The sequence below is a fragment of the Maniola hyperantus genome, chromosome 3, assembly GCF_902806685.2.
Source record: "Maniola hyperantus chromosome 3, iAphHyp1.2, whole genome shotgun sequence".
NCBI lineage: Eukaryota > Metazoa > Arthropoda > Insecta > Lepidoptera > Nymphalidae > Maniola > Maniola hyperantus.
Genome location: NC_048538.1, coordinates 15,750,278 through 15,774,879, shown reverse-complemented (window position 1 = coordinate 15,774,879; position 24,602 = coordinate 15,750,278). Strand labels below are relative to the sequence as shown.

Genomic DNA, 24,602 nt, shown 5'->3' with positions numbered 1-24,602 from the left:
CAATATTTTATTTGGTTCTACCTTTGGTATGTATCATTGATTTAATAAATATTCTTCAAAATAAAATCAATTCAGACAATTTTTTGCTATTGATATGGTAGAAATTGGGCAAACAACCTGGTCTGTGCTGGCGGTCGTAATGTTTTCTGATTTTGCTATTTTCAATACCTTTTGTAACTATTTAAAGCCAGTTTTATTGATTTCACGCTACGTTTAGCAAACCAGTGAACCTAACCCACGCTAAGTAAGCTGTCAGAGATTCTAGTGTTTTGAGACCAAAGAAATTTTAAGTTTTCCGTACCCATGTTTGAAACAGGACTCCAGTGTTTTGAGACAGAACTCCAGTGTTTATTTACGAGACAGGACTCCAGTATAGTTGTAGTTAGGTACTAGTTAAGTTTAGTGAACATTTCTTACAAGAGGGGCTGTATTCCAGGCTGTTCAGGTTCACTGCAGGTTTGTAAATGCCATTGTAATACCGTCATATCTACTTTAATCCTTGAATGCAATTTTTATTAAATTCCTTGAACTTGATGACAATATGGTTCACGCATAGGTTTTTCTTTAATTATTGGGCGTTCCGATCCAGTGATAGATTCTCTTGACGATTCGAAAGCACCTATTTACAAGTTTATTTGAATAAAGAAGTAGGTATTTCTTTAGTTTTTCTAGACCAAATTCCTATCATGATCAACACATCGCTGGCTCACTACAGAGCACGGGTCACTTCTTAGAGTGAGAAGGGGTTTAGCCATAGTCTACCACACTGGCCATGTGCGGATTGGTAGACTTCACACCCTTTGATAACATTATGGAGAACTTTCAGGCATGCAGGTTTCCTCACGATGTTTTCCTTCACCGTTAAAGCAAGTGATATTTAATTAGTTAAAACACACAACTCCGAAAAGTTAGAGGTGCATGCCCTAGATTGAACCCCCGACCTCAGATTAGATGTGATTAGATTAATTGAGTCAGATTTAGTGAACATGTTATGAACTTGTGACCATACTAAGATACTCATATTTTTACTTTTCAGGTTTAGAAAATGCCCTGCATGAATTTCCAAATCGTGCAAAAGATTTGGATCGTTTTATGACCTGGATTCATAATATTGATATCTTGAAACTAAACTACTCGGCACCAGACCCCAGTCCTCAGGCAACTTTATAAACTGTTTTAGGATAAGGAAGAGTGATTTGGATTAATTTTGGTAAAAATAAAGATTAGAATCAAAAATTTCTATTATTTAAAAATATGTGTTCAGATTAATTATTATAGATTTTTTTTTAATTTACATGATATGTTAAATTGTAAGGGAGTCAAATATTAATAAATAATTATTAATCTGAACACAATCCTACCTTCCATAGCAGTCCTATATGTATGTATTATATGTATAGGTATGAACCTATAAAGCAGTCTATATATAGGTAGGTATGTACATATTATAAATATTAGTTCCATTCGTCAGATACAGATGGCGCTACTAAGCTGTTGCCACTATTAGCTCGCGAGATAGTACTCTATTTCCATATGTTAAAAGTACTCTGTGAAGGAAACAGAAACCGAGCATTGAACGCGTTTTCTTTAATCTTTATCTACGAGACTAGCGAAGTAATTGTGCCCAATTGTGCCGTGGTGGCACCAATAAAGCCCTAGCAAAAGCCACTTAAGTAAGAAACAACAACAAAATATGCGTCAAATCCTGTGGTCAAATCGAAATCTACACAACATTGTGAAACGACAGGCGAAGTAAGTTGCGCCCGTTTTAATTGAATTTAAAACATTGTGAACATAAAAATAAACTCTTCGATGGATGCAGTGGATGCTCTACATAATTAATTTTTTTAATATTTCACTTTAAAATATGGACGAGGTTGCAAAATTAGAACACCTCTCTCTTGTGTCTAAGATTTGTACAGAATTGGACAACCACTTGGGCTTGAATGACAAAGATTTAGGTGAGTTATCCAAATGCATTTCATAAATTTTCGTAACCTATTTATCTTTAATATTATAATATTATAATTTATAACGTTGTACTTATAGTTAAAGGGTTAATCATTTTCTTTATTTACAGCTGAATTTATTATCGACTTGGCAGACAAAAATCCAACCTTCGACGACTTTAAAAAGGCTTTAATCGACAATGGAGCTGAGTTCTCGGACTCGTTTATGACAAATTTGCTTCGTATCATTCAGCATATGAAGCCTATTGGTAGTGAAAATGAGAAAAGTGATCCAAACAATAAATCTTCGCACCCTTTGGCTGCAAAGTTTCCCGGCTTGGCCATACCTAATGACAAACCTGCAACATTCTCTACAGATGACGAAAGTGAAGAGGAGGTAAAGGATGATCAAAAAACTAGAAGAATCACCTCTAAGGATATATTTAAAAATGAGTCAAAATCAAAAGAATCTTGTAGTGTGGTTGACGATGCGATGGCTGCATTAGAGGCTTTAGCCCCTTCAAAAAGTGCTACAAAAGACGAGTCAAAGCAAGATGTTAAGAAAAGAGAGCACAGTCAAGATAGAAAAGACAGTAAGAAAGATAGCACAGTAAATAAGAAAAGGAGAAGTAGGAGTAGAGACAGAAGTAAAAGCAGGGAAAGAGATAAAAGGAGTCACAGTAGAGAGAAAAAAAGAGTTAGGAGTCGTAGCAAAGATAGAGAAAGGAGCCGGAGTAGAGACAGAAATAGAAAAAGATCTAGAAGTCAGCACCGTCACAGATCTAGGTCTAAAGATAGGTCTAGAAGGTCAAAGGATAGATCTAAGTCTAAAGATCGGTCTAGAAGGTCAAAGGACAGATCCAGGTCAAGAGATAGGTCTAGAAGGTCAAAGGACAGATCCAGGCGTTCACATTCAAGAGACAGGTCTAAAAGGTCACGCTCAAGGGACCGATATAAGGGAGGCAGGTCAAAGCATAGGAAGTCTAGGTCTCATTCTCGGGACAGAGAAGAGAAGAATAGGTACAGGGATAATGATTATGAAAGGAAGCCTCTCAGGAAGAAGAGTCCAGATGTGGAGATCAGTGATGATCCGGAATCAGGAAAGGTGAGTCATGCGTCAAAGTAATTAAAAGCCTTTGATAAAATTAATAGGCTCATTACCAGAGGCAGATTATCCCCAAGGCAAACTAGGCACGTGCCTAGGGGCGCGAGGTTACGAAGGGGCGCTCGCGATCATGTAGAGTTCCATTACAATTATCCCTAGTAATTAATATTATCTTGGAGTGACCGAAACTGCCTGTTCTTTAATATAGCAAAGGGTCATGAGGTGATGTTCTTCACTCATTCACATAAATAGTATAATCACCAACAACCAGCTATGCAATGAGATGATTCCTTGTTCTTTTGAAATTAGTTAGTAGTTTTTCTAATATGGCAGTTAGAGTGGCGCCTATGAGGTGCTTATTGTGCCTAGGGTGCTCGACATTTAATGCGCCTCTGCTCATTATTCAATAGTAATGAGCCTTTGAAATTTAACTAAACTATAATTATGCTTATTTCTTTCTGCCTGCAAAGGAAGAAGAGTGAAGTTAATAAGAAATTGCCAAAAACTGCTTGCAAGTTTGCTAAATAATTTACTGTTTGTTTATGCAAACAGACTATCAAACGCTTTTTGATAGTCTGTTTGCATTTGTAAGATGATCATATAGAGGTGATAATTTTTACGCGAACTTAAAACTAAAGCTACGGTTAGGGTTTCAAACGCGCCCAGGGCTGAGAAGACACAACAAACTCAGCCGGGTATTCTTTTTATTATCACCATTTTACAAAATCACTTTAACTTATTAGAACTATCACAAGGCTGTTATTTGAATAAAGTACCTGTATTTTCAGATATACAGTGGACGAGTGGCCAACATAGTACCGTTTGGATGTTTTGTACAAATGGAGGGCTTGAGGAAGAGATGGGAGGGCCTGGTCCACATCTCACAGCTCCGGTCAGAGGGCAGAGTCACCAATGTGTCTGAGGTGGTCTCCAGAGGAGACAAGGTCAAGGTAAGAGTGAAAACTTCAACTAAATTATGTTGTATAGCTGCATACTGAACTGCTAATAATTTAATGATTTTCATTTTTGCTTTTAACCATTTTTTCTTTTTTCATGTGGATTTCTAAGAATTCCATGGAAACTCCTTATTTCGCTGGATAAAAAGTAGCATATGTGAGTGACATATGCTACTTTTTATCTAGCGGGTATTTTTATCTAGGTCTTTAACTATATCCATGCAAAAAATCACGTCGGTCCATTGCTCTGTTGTGGCGTGGTTGAGGGACAAACAAACATACTTTCGCATTTAGAATAGAATAGAATATATTTTTATTCAAGTAAACTTTTACAAGAGCTTTTGAATCGTCAACTAGTTTAATTTAGCAGTGGTTCGGAATGCAGGAACGGCACCGAGAAGAACCAGCAAGAAACTCGGCGGTTGCTCTTTTCAAGTGATCAATAAACAATATGAATATACCATACTGTACAAGTAATTGCAGCCACGAGGCTGTGAGTGGAGCAATACGGCATTACTGGAGCGAGTCAAATCCAAGCTTTCCTATCATTTACTTAGTCTTCCACTGTATATTATGCTTTTTTTAAGAGCATACTTTTAATCGATTTTTTTAACTTGTGTTTATAATATACATAAGTAGTGATATTAATGTCAAAAATCAGGCACTTAGCTTTTAAGTACGATGTTTTAGTATTTGATTGTTGTTTTTAATTATGTTATCTTTTTGTCAGGTTAAAGTTCTGTCTGTGACTGGACAAAAAGTGTCCCTTACAATGAAGGATGTCTGCCAAGACACTGGCAAGGACTTGAACCCAGCATCTCATGCACACTTAGAGGTAAGATATAACTGAAGCAATTTGCAATATTATGGTGGCAACTTTATTGTCCTTTACTAGCTCATGCTCGCGACTTCGTCCGCGTGGACTACACAAATTTCAAACCCCTCTTACACCTCCTTATGGGTTGAATTTTTAAAAATCCTTTCTTAGCGGATGCTTACGTCACAATAGCTACATGCCAAATTTAAGCCTGATCCATCCAGTAGTTTGAGCTGGGCGTCGATAGATAGTCAATCAGTCCTCCTTCTCTCAGTCTCCTTTTATATATTTAGATTAGAATAGAATAGAAATATTTTTATTTAAATAAATATTTAAAGTACTTTTGAATCGTCAAATGCACTAGTTCGTTAATTAGAATGCCTTTCCAAGAAGAACCAACAAGATTCTCGGTGGTTGCTGTTTTCAAAGATTCGAGTTACAATATTATGACATGAATACAAGTAATTGCAATCCTGCGCGTTGCTGGAGCGAACCAACCCTTTTACAATTTTTTTTTAATTATCAGGCTGAACGTGAAGGCCGCAACCCAGACAGGCCTCCGCCCGCGGCCACGGTGCTGGCGGGGCTGCAGAGCGGCATCGACCCTGACGAGGACTCCAGCCGCAAGCGAGTCACGAGGATCTCCAGCCCCGAGAGGTGGGAGATTAAACAGGTATAGTCAACATCATCATCATCATCATCAACCCATTATCGGCCTACTACTGAGCACGGTCTCTCGGTACTTTGAATTTATATACCATACTATACTAGGTGATGCCCGCGACTTCGTTTGCGTGGGTTTAGGTTTTGAAAAATCCCTTGTGAACTCTTTGATTTTCCGGGATGCAAAGTAGCCTATGTCCTTCCCAGGGATGCAAGCTATCTTTGTACGAAATTTCGTCAAAATCGGTTGAACGGATGGACCGTGAAAAGCTAGCAGACAGACAGACACACTTTTGCATTCATAATATTAGTATGGATTTAATGATAAATAATATACAAAAAACAGTTTTAAACAAAGTACTCTTCTTGCTAAGCATGCTTTTCAACAACAGACAGAGCAAATATGCCCATTGCTACTTTGTATGCATTACTTTAAAGTTCAAATCTTGTTGTTAACAGATGATATCATCAGGCGTGATCGACAAGAGCGAGCTACCAGATTTCGACGAAGAAACCGGCCTCCTGCCCAAAGACGAAGACGGCGAAGCGGACATCGAGATCGAACTCGTCGAAGAGGAACCTCCCTTCCTGCAAGGTCACGGCAGAGCGTTACACGACCTGTCGCCTGTGAGGATCGTGAAGAACCCTGACGGGTCGCTGGCCCAAGCGGCCATGATGCAGTCCGCCCTAGCCAAGGAGAGAAGGGAACAGGTAAGAACCAGGCTTTTATCTAAATACTAACTGACGCCCGCGAATTCGTTCGCGTGGATTTAGTTTTTTAAAATTCCCGTGGGAACTCTTTGATTTTCCGGGATAAAAAGTACCCTACGTCACTCTCCAGGTTTTTAACTATACCCATGCAAAAAATCATGTCCGTCCTTTATCCGTTGCGACGTGATTGAAGGACAAACCAACAAACAAACACAGGCATTTATAATCTAAATATATAAAAGGAAAAGGTGACTGACTGACTGATCTATCAACGCACAGCTCAAACTACTGGACGGATCGGGCTGAAAATTGGCATGCAGACAGCTATTATGACGCAGGCATTTGATATTTGTGTAGTCCACGCGGACGAAGTCGCGAGCATAAGCTAGTATGGGTATAATGATGTCAAAGGAAAAGCTGACTAATTGACTGATCTGTCAACGCACAGCTTATGCAGGCATGCAGATAGCTATTATGACGCAGACATCCACTAAGAAAGGATTTTTGAAAATCCAACCCCCTTCTTCAGCTTTGCAACCCTTGAGCTATGTTGGTTACTCTAGTTCTCATACTCTGATTTCTGAAAAAAAAAATTGTTTAACAGAAAATGCTGCAAAGGGAACAAGAGATGGAGAGTCTACCAACTGGCTTGAACAAAAACTGGATAGACCCCTTACCAGAGGCCGATGGCAGGACCCTTGCAGCCAACATGAGGGGCACCGGGATAGCTCCTCAGGACCTGCCTGAGTGGAAGAAGCATGTGATTGGAGGAAAGAAGTCGTCCTTTGGCAAGAAGACTAACTTGTCTTTGTTGGAGCAGAGACAATCTCTGCCTATTTACAAATTGAGGGATGAGTTGACTAAGGTAAGCTATAGATTGATTTTGGTGACTACTTAGTTAGGGCTACTAAAACTACTACGAGGTTACTAAACCTCCACTGTCCGTCCGTCTGTCTATATCTCTGTCTGTCTGTCTGTTTGTGAGCAGGCTGTATCTCATGAACCGTAATAGGCAGAGAGTTGAAATTTGAGTGTTTATTTCTATTGCCACTATAACAAAAAATAATAAAAATTTTGAAGTGGCCGTTATGTATATTAAAAAAAAAAGTATATAATCTTGTACGATGGTGGTACGGAACCTTTTGTGTGCGAGTCCGTACACACAGACTCGGCGCGTGGCCGCCATGTCCGTCGCCATCGCCGTCGTCGTCGAAATTACTACATCTACATTTTTGGCTTTTAGGCAAACTTACATAATCTAGCTAGGAAAAAACAAGTAGAAAAGGTTTTTTACCATACTGTGTTTTTCTGTACATCAAATCAAAGAAGCTTAAGAGTAATAAGATTTTAAGGTTAATCTTAACCTTAAAATCGAATACTGCGCTGAATTTTTGAACTAAAAATATTACAAACGTTTTTTTTGCTGTAGGCGATATCAGATAACCAGATCCTGATCGTGATCGGAGAGACCGGGTCCGGGAAGACGACGCAAATAACGCAGTACGTGTGCGAGTGCGGGCTGGCGGCGCGCGGGCGCGTGGCGTGCACGCAGCCGCGCCGTGTGGCCGCCATGTCCGTCGCCAAGCGAGTCGCCGAGGAGTTCGGCTGCAGGTTGGGCCAGGAGGTCGGGTATACCATTCGTTTTGAGGACTGCACTGGACCTGATACTGTTATCAAGTAAGTTTTATTACCCACTAGCTTATGCTCGCGACTTCGTCCGCGTGGACTACACAAATTTCAAACCCCTATTTCACCCCCTTAGGGGTAGAATTTTCAAAAATACTTTCTTAGCGGATGCCTACATCATAATAGCTATCTGCATGCCAAATTTCAGCCCGATCCGTCCAGTAGTTTGAGCTGTGCGTTGATAGATCAGTCAGTCAGTCAGTCAGTCACCTTTTCTTTTTATATATTTAGATTTTAAGCTCTGTCCACTCATATTTAGGCCAGGGACGGAAAAAGTTGCTTGTCTAAAACCATACTATCCATACTAATATTATAAATGCGAAAGCGTGTCTGTCTGTCTGTCTTGTCTGCTAGATTTTCTCGGCCCAACAGTTTAACCGATTTTGATGAAATTTGGTACAGAATTAGCCTTACTCTATTCTGGGCGCGTTTGGAACCCTCGTAGCTTTAGTTTTAAGTTTGCGTTATAATTATCACCACTATATCTTAGAAATCCAACATCTGACCATCAAAAAGAGTAATTTATTACCTATTTTGAATAAATTATTTGATTTTGACTTTGAACTTGTTTGAACAAAATTCAAATTAATCATCGCGGAGGGCAAAAATTTATAACCTAAGAATTGCATCACGTAACGCACATGGTGGACTAATACAGAGAGAGCCAGTGCGTGCCGGACCTTCGTTATTTTATAAAAGCTGAAAGCTTCTCTGCCTATTGTCCCCAACACAAGGAAGAACGATCAGCGACTATGAAGTTAGAATCATGGTGGCTTTGTGAGATAATAGGTAACAAAGGTGTAAAAAATCTTATGTCAAAGTATAAAGTGTATTAAAAAAAAATCACGTCATGTATTGCCAGACACTTAGAGTCGTGGCAACTCCATGCCAGACACCGTTAAACTTTAAAACTTTAAGGATGTCTGGCAGGGGGTTGCCATGCCACGACACTAAGTGTCTGGCAATCCATGACGTTCAAACTTTAAGTTTAAGGGTGTCTGGCATGGGGTTGCCACAATTGCCACGATACAAAGGGTCAGTTAGTAAAACACATTTTGTTTTATTCCAGGTACATGACAGACGGTATGTTGCTCCGCGAATGCCTAATGGACCTAGATCTCAAAAGCTATTCCGTCATCATGTTGGACGAAGCGCACGAAAGGACCATACACACAGACGTGCTGTTCGGCCTTCTCAAACAAGCTGTACAAAAGAGACCAGAGCTCAAACTCATAGTCACCTCAGCTACTTTAGACGCTGTGAAGTTCTCCCAATACTTCTTTGAAGCACCCATTTTCACCATACCCGGCAGAACTTTCCCTGTAGAAGTTTTGTATACCAAGGAACCTGAGACAGATTACTTAGACGCGTCTTTGATAACGGTGATGCAAATCCATTTGCGGGAACCCCCAGGGGATATTCTATTGTTTTTGACCGGTCAAGAGGAGATTGATACCGCGTGCGAGATTTTGTACGAAAGAATGAAGTCTTTAGGGCCTGATGTACCGGAACTAATAATTTTGCCGGTGTATTCTGCGTTGCCGTCCGAAATGCAGACGAGGATCTTCGAGCCGGCGCCGCCTGGGTCGAGGAAGGTGGTGATAGCCACTAACATAGCAGAGACGTCGCTGACGATAGATGGGATCTACTACGTGGTGGACCCAGGGTTCGTGAAGCAGAAGGTGTACAATTCGAAGACTGGGATGGATTCGTTGGTTGTCACTCCGATATCACAAGTGAGTATCTTCTGTTTCTTTCTAAAATCTCTTCAGCTGTCGAACTTTACATTTGTTATCTAGTTTTAATTGAAATTTATTTTAAACTAGCTGATGCCAGTATTGATGTCAGAGGCGGATTAAATGTCGAGAGCGCCCTAGGCAAGCACCTCATAGGCGCCCCTCTGGCAGCCAAATTGAAAAAAAAATACTAACTTTGAAAGAACGATGAATCGTATATAGTCCGCGACAGGTTGAAATGGCAGTCGGGGTATGAGGCGGGGGGACGCCCGATCACCCACACCGGGTTAGCGCGGGTGTGGGAGGAGTTTCCTCCTCGATTGCAATCTCGATTCTCGACCTGTCGCGTATTGTAATTGCAAAGCTGGTAGTTGGTGAAGTGAACGAGTGAAGACTTGATACTTTGCTATATTAAAGACTAGAGAACCGCCCCGGCTTCGCATGGGTGCAATGTAGATACTAATGTGGTGTCATTGAGGTGTATTTGAGAGGATTTTTTCCGACCTAATTCACATTATTTCAATTTCTCTAGGGATCTCTATTTTTTTGAGAACTAAACTATAGCTATAAACCTTCCTCTTGAATCACTCTATCTATTGGTGAAAACCGCATTAAAATCCGTTGCGTGGTTTAAAAGATCTACGCGTTCATACATACAGACAGCGGGAAGCGACTTTATTTTATACTATGTAGAGAAGAGGCCGAAACGAAGATATCTGAAGCGCAGACTCACTAATCCAACTCTACATGATCACGCGCGCCCCTTCGTAATCTCGCGCCCCTAGGCACGTGCCTAGTTTGCCTTAGGGATAATCCGCCTCTGATTGATGTTGTTAAATGTGTACTGAAATTATACATCGATATTCCAGGCAGCGGCAAAGCAGCGAGCCGGTCGCGCGGGGCGCACCGGGCCGGGGAAGACGTACCGCCTCTACACGGAGCGCGCCTACCGCGATGAGATGCTGCCCACGCCCGTGCCCGAGATACAGCGCACCAACCTCGCTACCACTGTAAGTGTCATCAGCATCATCATGATCAACCCATCGCCGGCTCACTACAGACCACCACCTCCCATTGTCCATTTGTTCGTTTTTTCCCTAGCGTTAAGGTTGTCTGGAAGAGATCGCTATTTAGCGATAAGACCGCCTTTTTGTACCTACTTATTAAGATTTCTTTTTGTAACCTGTCATTTGTGTTTCTGTGGTGCAATAAAGTATATACATACATACATTGGCTATCCTTAACACAGATCTAAAAATCTAGCTAGGATAGCCAGTTCTTGATCTTGTACCATTTTTAATATTGTATATGCTTATGTCAACAAGCACGCAAATTTGTTCAAGATCAAATCAATGTATGTGTGTAATCTAGATGATTGAAAAATAAACGTTTTATTTATTATTATTATTATACATACATACAGAGCACGGGTCTCCTCTCAGAGTGAGAAGGTAACTCCCCTACATGTAAAGTGGGGATAATTTTTTTTTTCTCGTTTACTCCATAGTGTGGGGTATCGTTGAATAGGTCTTTTAAAAATACTGTGCGTGTGGGAACATCATTTTTCGATTTCTAGATCCGTTTGTAAAATATAATGTTTTAAAGTGCTAATTTTTATTAGGGTCAAGTGTCCCCCCCTCTATCAGCCAAATGGTAGTATATAGGAACGTGAAAAAATTCACAGCATTAGTATATATAATCAATTTAGGAAAACTATCATGGCTCACAGGTTAAGGAGTTATATTTTAGCGTTTAAACTACCGTGAGTGATTTCCATTATAAATACTATCCGTCCCGGCTTACTCACGTGTGTAGTCGACGTTGGCCCGACTAGTTTCGAACCCATCCGGGGTCCTTTTTCAAGGGAGTCCGTCCGCGCACGCGCTGCGGTTTTGACTGAAAAAACGCGACGCGGTCAAAACCGCGGCGCGTGCGCGGACGGACTCCCTTGAAAAAGGACCCCGGATGGGTTCGAAACTAGTCGGGCTAACGTCGACTACACACGTGAGTAAGCCGGGACGGATAGTATTTATAAGGAGTTATATCTGTTTTTGGAGGATTGTGACTGCGGAACCCTACACTGCGCGTGGCCCGCCACGCACTTGGCCGGTTTTTTAAATGTCATAAACATTTATTGTTTGCATTACTCTTTTACTGTACACTAAAGCATATTTCATCAACTCGTTTGTGTGCAGGTGCTGCAACTGAAAACAATGGGCATCAACGATCTGCTACACTTCGACTTCATGGACGCGCCGCCGGTGGAGTCGCTCATAATGGCACTAGAACAGTTGCACTCGCTCTCCGCGCTCGACTCCGAGGGGCTGCTGACTCGACTTGGGCGACGGGTATGTTTTATTTTCTTTTTTCAAGCGTAGCTTTTTACAGGCGTTTCAACTCCACTGCTGGGGAGTACAGTGCATAAAACGTCACCGTACAGTTGACATCCCTGAGACACGAAATAACTTCTTATTTTTCTTGACTTCTTCATATTGTCTGATTGACTGGACTGGGCCGGATCAAACTGAATGGGACCAGACCAGACTTGACCAGACCGGACCGAACCAAACTTAACTGGACTTTACTTGACCGGACCGGACCAGACATTAGATTTGTTAAAAAAATCCGTATTTGTACCGATTATATTAAAATGTTGTATTGACGTAGCCCAGTTTAAAATCTCATATCATTAATATGTGCATCGCTACTTATATAATGGCCGCAAATTGCTAACGCGCGTGGCCGCCATTTTAGTGACGTCAGCACTAGACTAAAGTTTCGAGCTGAAGGTATATTTTTATTTCGGCTGACGTAAAATGACGTCATTTCGATGTTAATGAGACGTGGTTCCAGCGCAATAGCAATTTGCGGGACTTATACATGGGGATACACGACCTAAGTTTTTTTTAAATTAGCCGCTGTTACTCACTCAAGTTTCACAAGAAGAGTCTACTTACCTGTATTTTCGTCCGCAGATGGCGGAATTCCCGCTGGAGCCGAACCTCTCAAAGATCCTCATCATGTCGGTAGCCTTGCAGTGCTCGGACGAGATCCTCACCATCGTGTCGATGCTCAGCGTGCAGAACGTGTTCTACCGGCCCAAGGACAAGCAGGCCCTGGCCGACCAGAAGAAGGCCAAGTTCAACCAACCTGAAGGTAAAAGGCTATTAAAAACCAGTCAAGTGCAAATCGGATTTGCACACGAATGATTCCATTCCTACTTACATTTAAAGCCTCAATAGCTCAACGGTTAAAGGTCGTTCCGAAAGGTCGCCGGTTCAAACCACCCCACCCGTTGCACTATTGTCGTAACCACTTTTAGCACAAGCTTTTCACTTAGTTGGAGGGGAAAGGGGAATATTAGTCATAATTAACAGGACTAATATTCTTTAAAAAAAATATCAGTGTACAAGATTATAAACATCTTTTCATTTTTTTTACTTTTTAAATAACATGACAGCCATTTTGAAATTGGTCTTATTTGTTATAGCGGCAATAGATAAAAGAACACACTATGGGAAAATATCAACTCTGTACCTATTATGGTTCATGAGATACAGGCCGCTAACAGACAGACAGACTATTGTAACTGAAGTGAACAGTAGACTGCAGTAACATAAGTTTTTTATTCGAATGAACCTTTACACATGCTTTTGAATCATCAAAGAAATCTTCCACATGCATTTTAAATATCGTTTATACTATGGTGCTGTTTACTTCGTAGGTGACCACCTTACGTTGTTGGCCGTGTACAACAGTTGGAAGAACAACAAGTTCTCAAACGCCTGGTGCTACGAGAACTTCGTGCAGATCAGAACCCTGAAGCGCGCGCAAGACGTGCGCAAACAGCTGCTCGGGATTATGGACAGGTAAGGACACCCTTCCTTGACATGTACATATACAATGGTACTGATTCTGAGCGCAACTAAAATTTAGAGTATTCACATCTCTTTCTTAACAATGTAATAAGAAAAGGACAGACAAGCCTAACTTAGTTCAGAACTGTCAAACCTCGTGATTTTAGCTGCCAGTCGCGAGCCTATTGTTTAAGTTTGTAAAACACTAAAATTTTTCGTCATTAAAATAATGTAAAATGTATGTGTGTTAATGTATGTATTAATGTAATGTGTATTGTAATGTGTATTGTAATGTAAAATTCATGTTCCGTCCTTTTTTAGCAATATTAAAAAGAAAAGGATGAGTCTGTACTCTAAATTTAGTTTAGAGAAAAACAAGAGAATCGACGCCATTAGTTAGCTAATTAGTTTATAATAAAATCATGCCTATATTAACAACTTTCAAATACTTTCAGGCACAAACTTGACGTGGTCTCAGCGGGTAAGAATACCGTCCGCATCCAGAAGACGATCTGTTCGGGCTTCTTCCGCAATGCCGCGAAGAAAGATCCGCAAGAGGGGTACCGCACTCTCGTCGACAGCCAAGTGGTGTACATACACCCCTCCAGCGCGCTGTTCAACAGACAACCGGAATGGTATGACACTTGTATATAATATAATCTCATTTCTATATTCAAGCCACACTTCCTTCTTATTGATGACTAGCTTTTTCTCGCGACTTCGTCCGCGTTACATATTGTAGTCTATAGCACTTGGGGATAATGTAGCTATCTCTATCAATGATTTTAAGTTTATTTCGTGGTTTAACGACATATTAAAAATATAGCTAACTTACAAACTTTACCTGTGTCAAATAAATATCAACTCTTATTAGGACGGAATTAGGGTGCAATTCAGCTCGTAAATTCTTACTCATATCTCTCTCTACATATCCCCCCGCCCCCTTCCTAATGTACTTATCAAGATATTTTTAGGAAATGAGTCTGTAACTAATTATATATTTTTTGTTTCTAGGGTTATTTACCACGAGTTAGTGCAAACCACCAAGGAGTACATGCGAGAAGTGACCACAATAGACCCTAAATGGCTGGTGGAGTTTGCTCCGGCCTTCTTTAAGTTCTCCGACCCCACCAAGCTGTCCAAGTTCAAGAAGAACCAGAGATTAGAGCCTTTGTACAATAAGTATGAAGAACCTAACGCTTGGAGAATATCCAGAGTCCGACGACGTAGAAATTAGGGTTATTTCATTGGTTAAATAAATATGTGATTAAGTAACACAAGGATTTTATTTCAATTTCGCCTAGAGTAAAATAAATTTTGAGGAGGAATCTTATCCTTCATTGGTCTAGGTTTTCTTATCTTATTCGGAATCTTGGAAAAACCATAGAGTGGGATGTAGAAGAACGACACAGTTTCGGCTGGTTTCAGCTTATTGAAGTCACATCACAAGCTCTTTAGAATTAATGATAAAATCACGATAAAATATAATTTTGTCGGATCTTCGTCAGTAAAAAACTGGAATTTCAAGATAAAAAATTCATTAGATCAAGCGTTTTCAAAATCATTCAAAATGCACAATTTTGAACATGCTGTGGGAAGATTGACTTGACAATGACATTGAGTTTGATCGATATCGATTTGACAGCAGCTGTGTTTGACAGTAATTTTCTGAAATAAATTATTGTTATTTACCCAAAATTATTAGGTAACTTCGATCAAAAGATGATTTAAATTAATCTGAAAACAGCACCAAGAGTGGCGAGTGCTATTCTATAAATTGATAGTGCTGCGAAGTTGTTATAAAACAACCATGGATTTCTTTACGGAGGTAATCGGCGAAACCGTTATACTGGGTATAGATTCCCTGATATTGGGATTTTGTGTGAAACAGCTGAGCAAATGTAAACATATCCTGAATGCTTTACAGGTACGTGACCTTAACTTTTTAATTCTCAAGCTAAAGAAGTTAAATTACAAAGAATCTGATAATTTCCATATAATATCTAGGTTATTAGGCCTGTAATCCATATATTTGGGGTCTTTACCTGTCCTATTCCAGCTTAGCATGCTTAGACATTGTTATAAAGATAGGAAATCCTTGGCCAAAGGCCGATCAAGCTTTTAAATGGATTGCCTTTTGTTAATAAATCACCTACTCTTCTCGTATTAAGTAAATTAAATAGAAATTTTTTATTGTTTTTTTCTTGAAAAGTTTTGAAATATCTTTATTATTCTAAATTCATATTTGTCATGCTACTAGAGCTACCTACTACATTGATTGCTAGATTTCAAGCTATATCATAAAAACGTACTTACTTAATACAGATTACTTGAAAAATATGACTGTCTATTCCAGTCTGCACCAGTATTAGACATAGACTCCACACTGAACAAGGAAATCAACAAGTACCCCAGCCATGTGATACCATATGTGGTGATCCGAGGCCTGGTGAAGCCCCTGGGTAACCCCATCACCAGTAACTATAACCAGTCTGTCACTGGAGTCATACAGAGGTAACTGTTCATTGTGATTAATATTAAAAAATATTTAGGTACCTTCATTCTGAGATAGCCAATAAGTATCCTTATTTAATTACAAAGATTTAACATTGTGCCATCCTTGTAGGTTTCCTATTTCCTACACTATCAAAATTCTTACTTTTTTCTCTTAAAATTACTGATCAATTCTCTGCCATTAAAATATTTCTTGCAGATGATGCCTGTGACTTTGTCTGTGTGGATTTAGGTATTTAAAAATCCTGTGGGAACTCTTGATTTTACAGTCTAAAAAGTTTAAAGTACCCTATGAGACTAGAATCATCTAATGTCTGTGTCTATCATCATCATCTCTCATCTCATCTACTGTCTCTGGGAGGTAAACTTGGTGTTTGAATTGGTTGAACGGTTAGGCCTTGTAAAATCTCATCCTATCCAACTCTGGGAAAGTTAGCCTATTGCATATTCAGGATGCAAGCTATCTCTATATAAAACTTCATCAAAACCAGTTAAGCGGATGAGCCTGAAAAACTAACAGCTTTGCATTTATAATATTTAAATAAGATGCATTGTAACTACAAACAATTTAATGATTTGATATAAATGTTTTTCAAATTTCGTTTGTTTCTGCTGATACCATGAAGTACTGATTTCAGATTAACAATAAAAGAACATGTGATAGCTCGAACCTCAGCAGGATTCTGGTCGGATCAGACTCGCACAATACATGAAGTGTACAATTCCACACCATTTGTACTCAGCAATGGCAAATATACCATTGAGGTTGTGGATGCACTTGCTGCAGAATTGCTAGGTTTGATAACTTTCAATCACTTCTTCTAAATATATAAAACGAAAAGGTGACTGACTGACTGACTGTTCTATCAACTCACAGGTCTAACTACTGGACGGATCGGGCTGAAATTTGGCATGCAGATATCTATTATGACGCAGGCATCTGCTAAGGATTTTCGAAAATTCAACCCCTAAGGGAGTGAAATAGGGCTTCGAAATTTGTGTAGTCCACGCGGACGAAGTCGCGAACGTAAGCTAGTCAACTTACAAATAAGGCCATGAGAGCAAAAATGACCTGATTTTTTCAAAAGTGATGTTTTCTGGTGGTAGTTCAAGCACCATACTGGCCCTCTACAGAGCCATATGGTGCTTAAACTTACTGTTTCAGCCAGTTTACAGCAACTTTATTATATACCTAATCACTTTTAAAAAAATCAACTAGGCCCTTTGCCTCTTAATATCTAAATAGATGATGCCTGCATCTTCGTTTACAATTTTTGTTTGGTTTTTACTACCAGATCTGGATGTAATCTCAGACAAGTTTGAGCCCATGTCGCCAGGGGTAATAGATCATGTCTGGGGATTCTTCTCTGGGGTCCGACAACGCGGCCTTCAGACCATGGAGGAGATGTTACGAGACGGCTCTTATATCACGGCAATAGGGGAGCTTAGTAGAACCAGTGCTGGACTGAAGATTCAACCGCCGAGGGATGGATTGCCACTGTATTTGACGACAGCTACCAAATCTAGTTTACTCAAGAGGCTTGCCAGTTCACGAGATTTTTTGAGGTAATTTGATAGTTTTCAGAAAATATTTTTTACTCAAATAAAACTTTACAAGTACTTTTGAGTCATCAAATGCCAGTACCATCTACCACTGGTTCGGAATGCCTTTACTCTGACAAGAATCAGCAAGAAACTCGGCGGTTGCTCTTTTCAATACTATGTCATGCATGAAAGTAATTGCAGTAATGTTTTGTAATCATTTAAAATTAAAGTTAGTTCTATTGTTGTTTGTAGCAATAGAGCATTTTCTAAGGCGTTATTAAAGGGTATATTTTTTTTTTGCTATTTCCAGAATCCTAATAGTACTATTTGGCACAGTAGCAGCATTGGCTTCGGGTCGTATTGTGTACAAATACCTCAAGAAGAGAAAGCGACGCGAGGCCGAAGACCTCATGAAGAAGCAACTGGCTGCAGGGCGAAGAGAGAGACGCGCACACACGAGGGACAAGAACCTCAGTGAAGTTCAGCTCTGTGTGGTGTGCACTGAGAACCCTAAAGAGGTGAGCCATCATCATCATTCCTTTGTCTGGTGGCAGGCTTCGGCCGTGGCTAGTTACCAAAGCCGTGCCGCTAAGTGATTGAGCGTTCCGGTACGACGCTGTGTAGAAACCAAAGGGTTTAATAAAAACTGCCATACCCCTTCCATTAGCCTGCTTCCATCTTAGGCTGCATCATCACTTACCACCAGGTAAAAAAAATCGCCGGCTCACTACTGAAGAGTTTGGTTTGGAACACGTGGTTCACCCACCCACTCCAGACACCCAGGTGGTGAGGGTGGAATTGTTTGCGGTGGCCTGCGGTACAGTTAATAAAATAAAATAAAAAATAAAAAGCGGTACAGTTAGGTATAGAAAAATATGTTTTATTTATAACTAGCTTATGCTCGCGACTTCGTCCGCGTGGACTACACAAATTTCAAACCCCTATTTCACCCCCTTAGGGGTTGAATTATCAAAAATCCTTTCTTAGCGGATGCCTACGTCATAATAGCTATCTGCATGCCAAATTTTAGCCGGATCCGTCCAGTAGTTTGAGCTGTGCGTTGATAGATCAGTCAGTCATTGAGTCAGTCAGTCAGTCAGTCAGTCAGTCACCTTTTCCTTTTATATATTTAGATTCTTTCATATTATGTTTCAGATAATCCTGCTGCCATGTGGCCACGTGTGCTTGTGCGAGGACTGCTCGGAGAACATCCGAGACAAGTGCCCCATCTGCCGGGAGCGGATAGACTCACGGGCGCCCGCCTTCATCACTTAGACTGCTATATTACACACGTCAAACCTACAATCCTGCTCCTATGGGGTCACGTATCTGTGCTAGGATTAACTGACTGATTGACCTATCAACGCACAGCTCAAACTACTGGACGGATCGGGCTGAAATTTGGCATCAGCTATTATGATGTAGACATCCGCTTAGAAAGGATTTTTGAAAATTCAACCCCTAAGGGGTTTAAGCTAGTAGCTTCATATCGCGCGCGTGATTGTTGTAGCGCTGGTGCTGTAAAAATGCAAATTTAAACACTATCATAATTTTGTGTTGTTTCTGTGTTACTTGTATTGTATGTAAATAGAAAATTGTTTTGTTTTTGTTTGTAAGGAAGACGAGCAAATGGCTACGAATGTATAGGTAAGGTTTCAATGAAATAAAAACTATTTTAGTAAAAAATTCTGTGTATTATTTTTTATCTCTTATGGCTCTGCTTATTTCTAATATACATATTACATATTATTTAACTAGTTTTGTACATACTCTATAGAAGAGAGAGAATAATTCATGTTTCTTGGGACGTAAGCTCTTACTGTTCCATTGCAATCCTGACAAAAGTCAGGATAGGCTATTGGCAATGTTGGCCTCTAAGGGAATTTCACAACACGGGTCAACAAGGCTCAGGAGAAGGGTGCTGATTTGTTCTAAGATTGGATGATTTTGGAGCCGCTGCCATTTGGGAAGGATGGATCAGCGATGATAATCATATCCCTTTGCTTGAGGGGCTTGGGGACGAGAGGAACAGAAAATTGGCGGTAGGGCTTGATATGTGTATGTTGTGAGGGAACATCTCTCTTGCCATCTCTGCTTAGGAACGTCTAACAGGCGGGAGATGAAATGCCACTTCCATATATGAGATATTGTCCTGGGACATGACCACTTTAATTGTGCTGTCTGCTAAATTCCAGACATGTTGACATCTTTACTTGTAACCTGAGCAGTATAAACACGTAGCCAGATCTTTGACATGAGTCACCGGAGTGGGGTTGAACACACCTGTAACATCTGGGTTTGGCTCTGCAAATTGTTTTAGTGTGACCAAAACAATAGCAGCGAATGCATTGGATTGTTGGCAGCATGTATGTTTTCATGGGCAGGGATGTGTGGTAAGAGTAACTTTTGAGTGAAGCATTAGCCCCCTAAAGCTAAACACTACATATTGAGTAGGCGTAGGCACCTATGAAATGATGTTGTCAATTATCGTTTTTCAATTTAGCCTTCGAACTTTACCCACTCCCCCATAGCCTGGCTCTCTCCATCGCTCATTGAGTGACTGAGCTTTCATAGAAACCATGTCTCGGATGTTGTGGTCAGAAACCTATATGTAATGAATCAATATTTCCACAGGCCCCTGCACAGGTCTCATCTTCTTCCTTCAAAATATTTTCAACATTTGTATGAAAATCTACTTCAAATTCTTCAATATCATCAATTTTGCTCTCACAATCTTGTATTGAATTTGTTCCATTGCTCACATCATTTACATTATTTTCCTTCTCATTAGCATTTTTGTCTTGTATTGAATTTGTTTCATTACTAAATTCTGGGATTCCATATTCCGCTAGAAGCTTTTCGGCTTTTGAATTCGTCCCACGAGGTTCTTTCGCTCTGTTACGGCTACATATATTTTCACCACAACATTCTGTTTTTTGACTATTTATATGTTCATTTTCTTCATTACTCTGTACTTTCTTACACGTTGTGTTTTCACTAGATGTACTAAAATCGGATTCTTTATTTTCATTACACTGTGTTTTCTTGCTTCTGCATACCTTGCCTTTAGAAATGCAATTATTTTTCTTGGATTCGTCATTTATTTCATCTATAGCTTTTTTTATGCTATCATTCTGTTTTGCATTGTAGTCTTCTAACATTCTCTTAGCTTTAGAACTTTTGCCTATACCAAGTTTTGGTAGGCCTTTGTTTAATCCTTCTAACAGGACGCAAGCTTTGCAAACTTCTTGAGAAGACACAAAGTTACACCTTGAGCATATTCTTTGTGTTGGTAGTGATACTTTTTCTTTTACAGTCATTGTTTCACCTGAAAGAAAATGGAATTTATATTTTACAAGATGATGCCCGCGACTTCGTCTGCGTGGATTTGGGTTTTTAAAAATCCTGTGGGAACTTCAATTTCCAGGATAAAAAGTAGACTATGTCCTTCCCCGGGATGCAAGCTATCTCTGTACCAAATTTCGTCAAAATCGATTGAACCGTTGAGCCGTGAAAAGCTAGCAGACAGACAGACAGACTCACTTTCGCATTTATAATATTAGTATGGATAATGATATTTCATAGACGTAGGCTTGAAAAAATGAAGGATAGATGAATGGATACAAACTTTGATAGATCAAAGTTCGCGTGACGCCTGTAGAGGTGAAATTTCCAAAAATCCTTTCTTAGCGAGTGTATTTCATAAAAAGAATCTACTGTCAATATTGCAAGTTCCAAACCTGCAGTTTAAGCACTGTTTGAGGATACTTGTATAACTAATCCCCCGCGCTAACCCGGTGCGCAAATTGAACCAATCAGAAATCTAACTCCTAGGCGCCAGGGTGTTTGTGATGTAGGAGAACTTTATGAACCTCGTGCAGAAATATTTTTTTTTTTTTTTTTTTCCTACCATAAAGCACCATTATAAAATGGCAGCTTTATTACTACTACCATCTAGCCTATGGGCTAATAAGTAATATTATTCTAGCTTAAACTTCTACTTTATATTATTTATGCAGAAATATAACATTAATAAATATGACATACAGTACGCGACCGAAAGTGATGAACATCGGCCTTTAGAATGACATTTCATATTTGTAGAGCGTTGTCTCTGTCACTCATACCCATATGAGGTCGTTGAGTACGATTTGTCGTACTCAACGACGAGACAGTGCTCTACAAATCTGCTGTCTCCTTCTAAAGATCGATGTTCATCACTTTTGGCCGCGTACTTTAGGTGGTTTTATGAGTCTTCTCATATACCAACAACAGAAGGTTTTACATTGATTATTGAAATATTCCTGCATAGGCAGTAATATCTCTTCGGGTTTATCTGCTGCATTCCATTTATGTAATTTAGGTTACGATGGGGCTGGCGTGTCCGTGTCGGACAAAAGTCCCATAAAAATTCAGATTAAGAAAAACTTGAACATGTATTTTTCTTACCTGAGTAAATAATATCCATAATGCAGGTAGGTCTGATTTTCTCCATGTCTTTGAGCAGAGCTCGAGCGTGTCCCCTGTAGGCATTTGGAGCAAACACACACTCAGTTGAAAAGTAGACAAGTTTCTTGTAATGTGCATACATTACTATTTCCTTCTCGTAGGTATATTTCAGTGGTTTTACCCGAGGTATTGTCCCTTCACTACCCTGGAAACATGAAAAACCAAGTCTGGTCAAGTAACGCTGGGAGCGATCACGCACACATCCGATCCGAATCCGTGAAAATATGGATATAAAAAATATCTGCATCATATGTCATAAGCTATCATACAAATAGTTCTATAACTACTTCGAAACATATTTTCACGGATTTGGGTCATACAAGTGCATAACCGCCCTTAGTCTAGCTGTACACAAACTAATTAGTAAGTAAGTACTAGACTCTAGAGACTTGTCTAATTATGTTGTACACAATCTTTAAACTGAACTAAAATGATATGTCTAAATAAATTACTATCTCTTTCCTCATGCTCCCTGTGGAAAAAGGATAGCACTAGATTTAGACCTGTAACTTAATTTAGTTCAGAGATTGTAATAGGTTCAAGCAAGGTAGCAAACAAGAATGTTTTCAAAAAACTTACAGTAGATATAGCAGTACACCTATTCAACCTAGCAATATCTCCTCTAAGTACATTCATCAGCACAGTCTCTGCAATATCATCAGCATTATGACCGGTTGCTATACACTTCACATTCAGTAAGGCAGCCCCTCTGTCCAACGCCTGCCGCCTGAAGACCCCACAGAATGTACAGTTGTTCTTCCTTCCTATTTGAGCGACAATTTCATCCATAGTCCAGCCATATAAGTCTTTGTATGATAAAATCTTGAGTGGCATCACATAGTCTGCACTATTTTGCATTACTGTTTCAAGACTATCATCTCGGTAACCTGTGATTCCTGTTAAGGAACAGAAAAAGAAAGATTTTTACTAAAATAAACTTTTACAAGTGCTTTTGAATCATCAAAAGAATCTACCACTGGTTCAGAATACACTTCCTACTGAGAAGAACTAGCAAGAAACCCAGCGATACCCTTTTCAAATTTTTGGAATTGATATCCTATCAGGTATTATTTAAAAAAAACAGACACTCATTTAGGGTTTAGACTATCATGAGTGATTTCCGTTATACAAATCTTCCAGGTTCCTTTTTCACAGGGACTCAGTTTGTACACGCTTCGCGGTTGAGACTGACTCCAAAAGGTCCCTGGGTGTGTTTGAAACTAGCTGACTAGTTTCGAACCCATCCAGGGTCCTTTCAGGGTCTTTTCCTTTCCTAACATCGACGAAATACGTGAGCAAAGCCGGTTTGTCATACATGAATAACAGGCACTAAATTTGTGTTCATACCTTCATCAATTGACAGAAGCATAAGATTTAATCCGTAGTCATATCTCTCATTCAATAGTTTGAGAACATGCGCTAGCACTGTGGAGTCCTTCCCGCCAGAGGCCGCGACGGCCACCGAGTCACCTCGGTTGAATAATTCACCTCTCGTGATGGTAAAGTGTATCTCTGTTTCAAACGCCCAGAAGAAACATTCCTTGCAAAGTGCGTCACCTGTTTTTGGACGCTGAAAGCAGAATTATCTATATTTTAGCATTTAAACTATTGTGAGTGATTTACATTATAAATACAAGTCATCAAATAATAGTCCAGCCAGTATTATTATTTATAAATTAGTCAAGTGAACCAAGTGGTTCACTTCACTAATTTATAATATTAGTAAGTTGCTTCAAGTGGGTACAATTTACTGATGGAGATAACAACTCTCTCTCTCTGATGGAAAACATATCCTTCATACAAAGCTTGTCCTGAAAATTACCAAAATAACAAAAACAGTTTATAAAACCACCTTTTCGTTATTGATGTTACCGTGGTACTCTGTGCAGAGCCTGCATGGGGGTGGGTAGATGAAACGCTGACAAATGTGTAGCTAGAGTGCTCGGCAACCTGGGCGGCAAACTTACTTGGTTTCTGGAGCGAGCTTGAATGGCTGGTGTAACGAGGAGGACTGCACGCATAATAATAGCCAAAAACCTGCCCAGAGTGAAGAAATAAAGAACCCAAATACAGTTTGGTCCCATAACCTGCCGCCGCAAAAAGCTAGCCACTAGACCAACGAGACCGATGTATTGTAGTTTATTGACTCATAGAAAAAGGATTACTACCTTCAGGGATGCATTTTTGCCACATCCAGTTGTGCATAGTACTGGCATAGTTGTGATATTGTTTTGACAAGTCAACGGAATCCTATGATAAAAGAGTATTTGAATTAAACACAACTTTTATATTTTTAGAATTCTGAATAAAACACAAAAACTTAAAAAAGCACATTATAACCTAAAAATTAGGATGCATTGTAGTTTGTTATTGTAATTTATAACCAATTACAGGGGGTTAAGGTTCTTTGTTGCATTAAAAAATTCACGCTTATGTTTGACATTACACAGCTGATGATGTCATAAGTTTCGGATACATAATACCTACCAAGTACCACACGATTATATTTTCAAGTTAATTTTTTTGTTACATTTACATAATATTGAAAATATAA

At 39.6% G+C, this 24,602-nt stretch overlaps 3 protein-coding genes across 4 annotated transcripts; 2 read left to right on the top strand and 1 right to left on the bottom strand.

Annotated features, from left to right (window-relative positions):
• Nucleotides 1–1,557: 1,557 nt before the first annotated feature.
• Nucleotides 1,558–14,754, top strand: pea (ATP-dependent RNA helicase pea). Of its 2 annotated transcripts, none has more exons than XM_069509397.1 (15): nt 1,558–1,752; nt 2,081–3,054; nt 3,843–4,004; nt 4,741–4,845; nt 5,354–5,500; nt 5,950–6,201; nt 6,806–7,066; nt 7,631–7,878; nt 8,957–9,623; nt 10,493–10,633; nt 11,819–11,971; nt 12,599–12,779; nt 13,348–13,492; nt 13,936–14,115; nt 14,495–14,754. In XM_069509397.1, exons 2-15 carry the CDS (start codon nt 2,176–2,178, stop codon nt 14,715–14,717), a joined length of 3,744 nt encoding a protein of 1,247 aa, XP_069365498.1. In that variant the 5' UTR covers nt 1,558–1,752; nt 2,081–2,175; the 3' UTR covers nt 14,718–14,754. The 2 variants fall into 2 exon arrangements, with proteins under 2 accessions (XP_069365498.1, XP_034839845.1); XM_034983954.2 differs by having other exon boundaries at nt 1,558–1,961.
• A 366-nt stretch (nt 14,755–15,120) lies between these two features.
• Nucleotides 15,121–19,225, top strand: Mul1 (Mitochondrial E3 ubiquitin protein ligase 1). Its single transcript, XM_034984107.2, has 6 exons — nt 15,121–15,407; nt 15,837–15,994; nt 16,633–16,790; nt 17,290–17,560; nt 17,850–18,057; nt 18,695–19,225. Exons 1-6 carry the CDS (start codon nt 15,291–15,293, stop codon nt 18,812–18,814), a joined length of 1,032 nt encoding a protein of 343 aa, XP_034839998.1. The 5' UTR covers nt 15,121–15,290; the 3' UTR covers nt 18,815–19,225.
• On the bottom strand, nt 19,219–24,405 carry Ctu1 (Cytosolic thiouridylase subunit 1). The gene is made up of 5 exons (XM_034984090.2): nt 24,217–24,405; nt 23,396–23,618; nt 22,628–22,944; nt 21,989–22,193; nt 19,219–20,867 (listed from the first exon to the last, which is right to left on the bottom strand). Exons 1-5 carry the CDS (start codon nt 24,262–24,264, stop codon nt 20,137–20,139), a joined length of 1,524 nt encoding a protein of 507 aa, XP_034839981.1. The 5' UTR covers nt 24,265–24,405; the 3' UTR covers nt 19,219–20,136.
• Nucleotides 24,406–24,602: the final 197 nt, after the last annotated feature.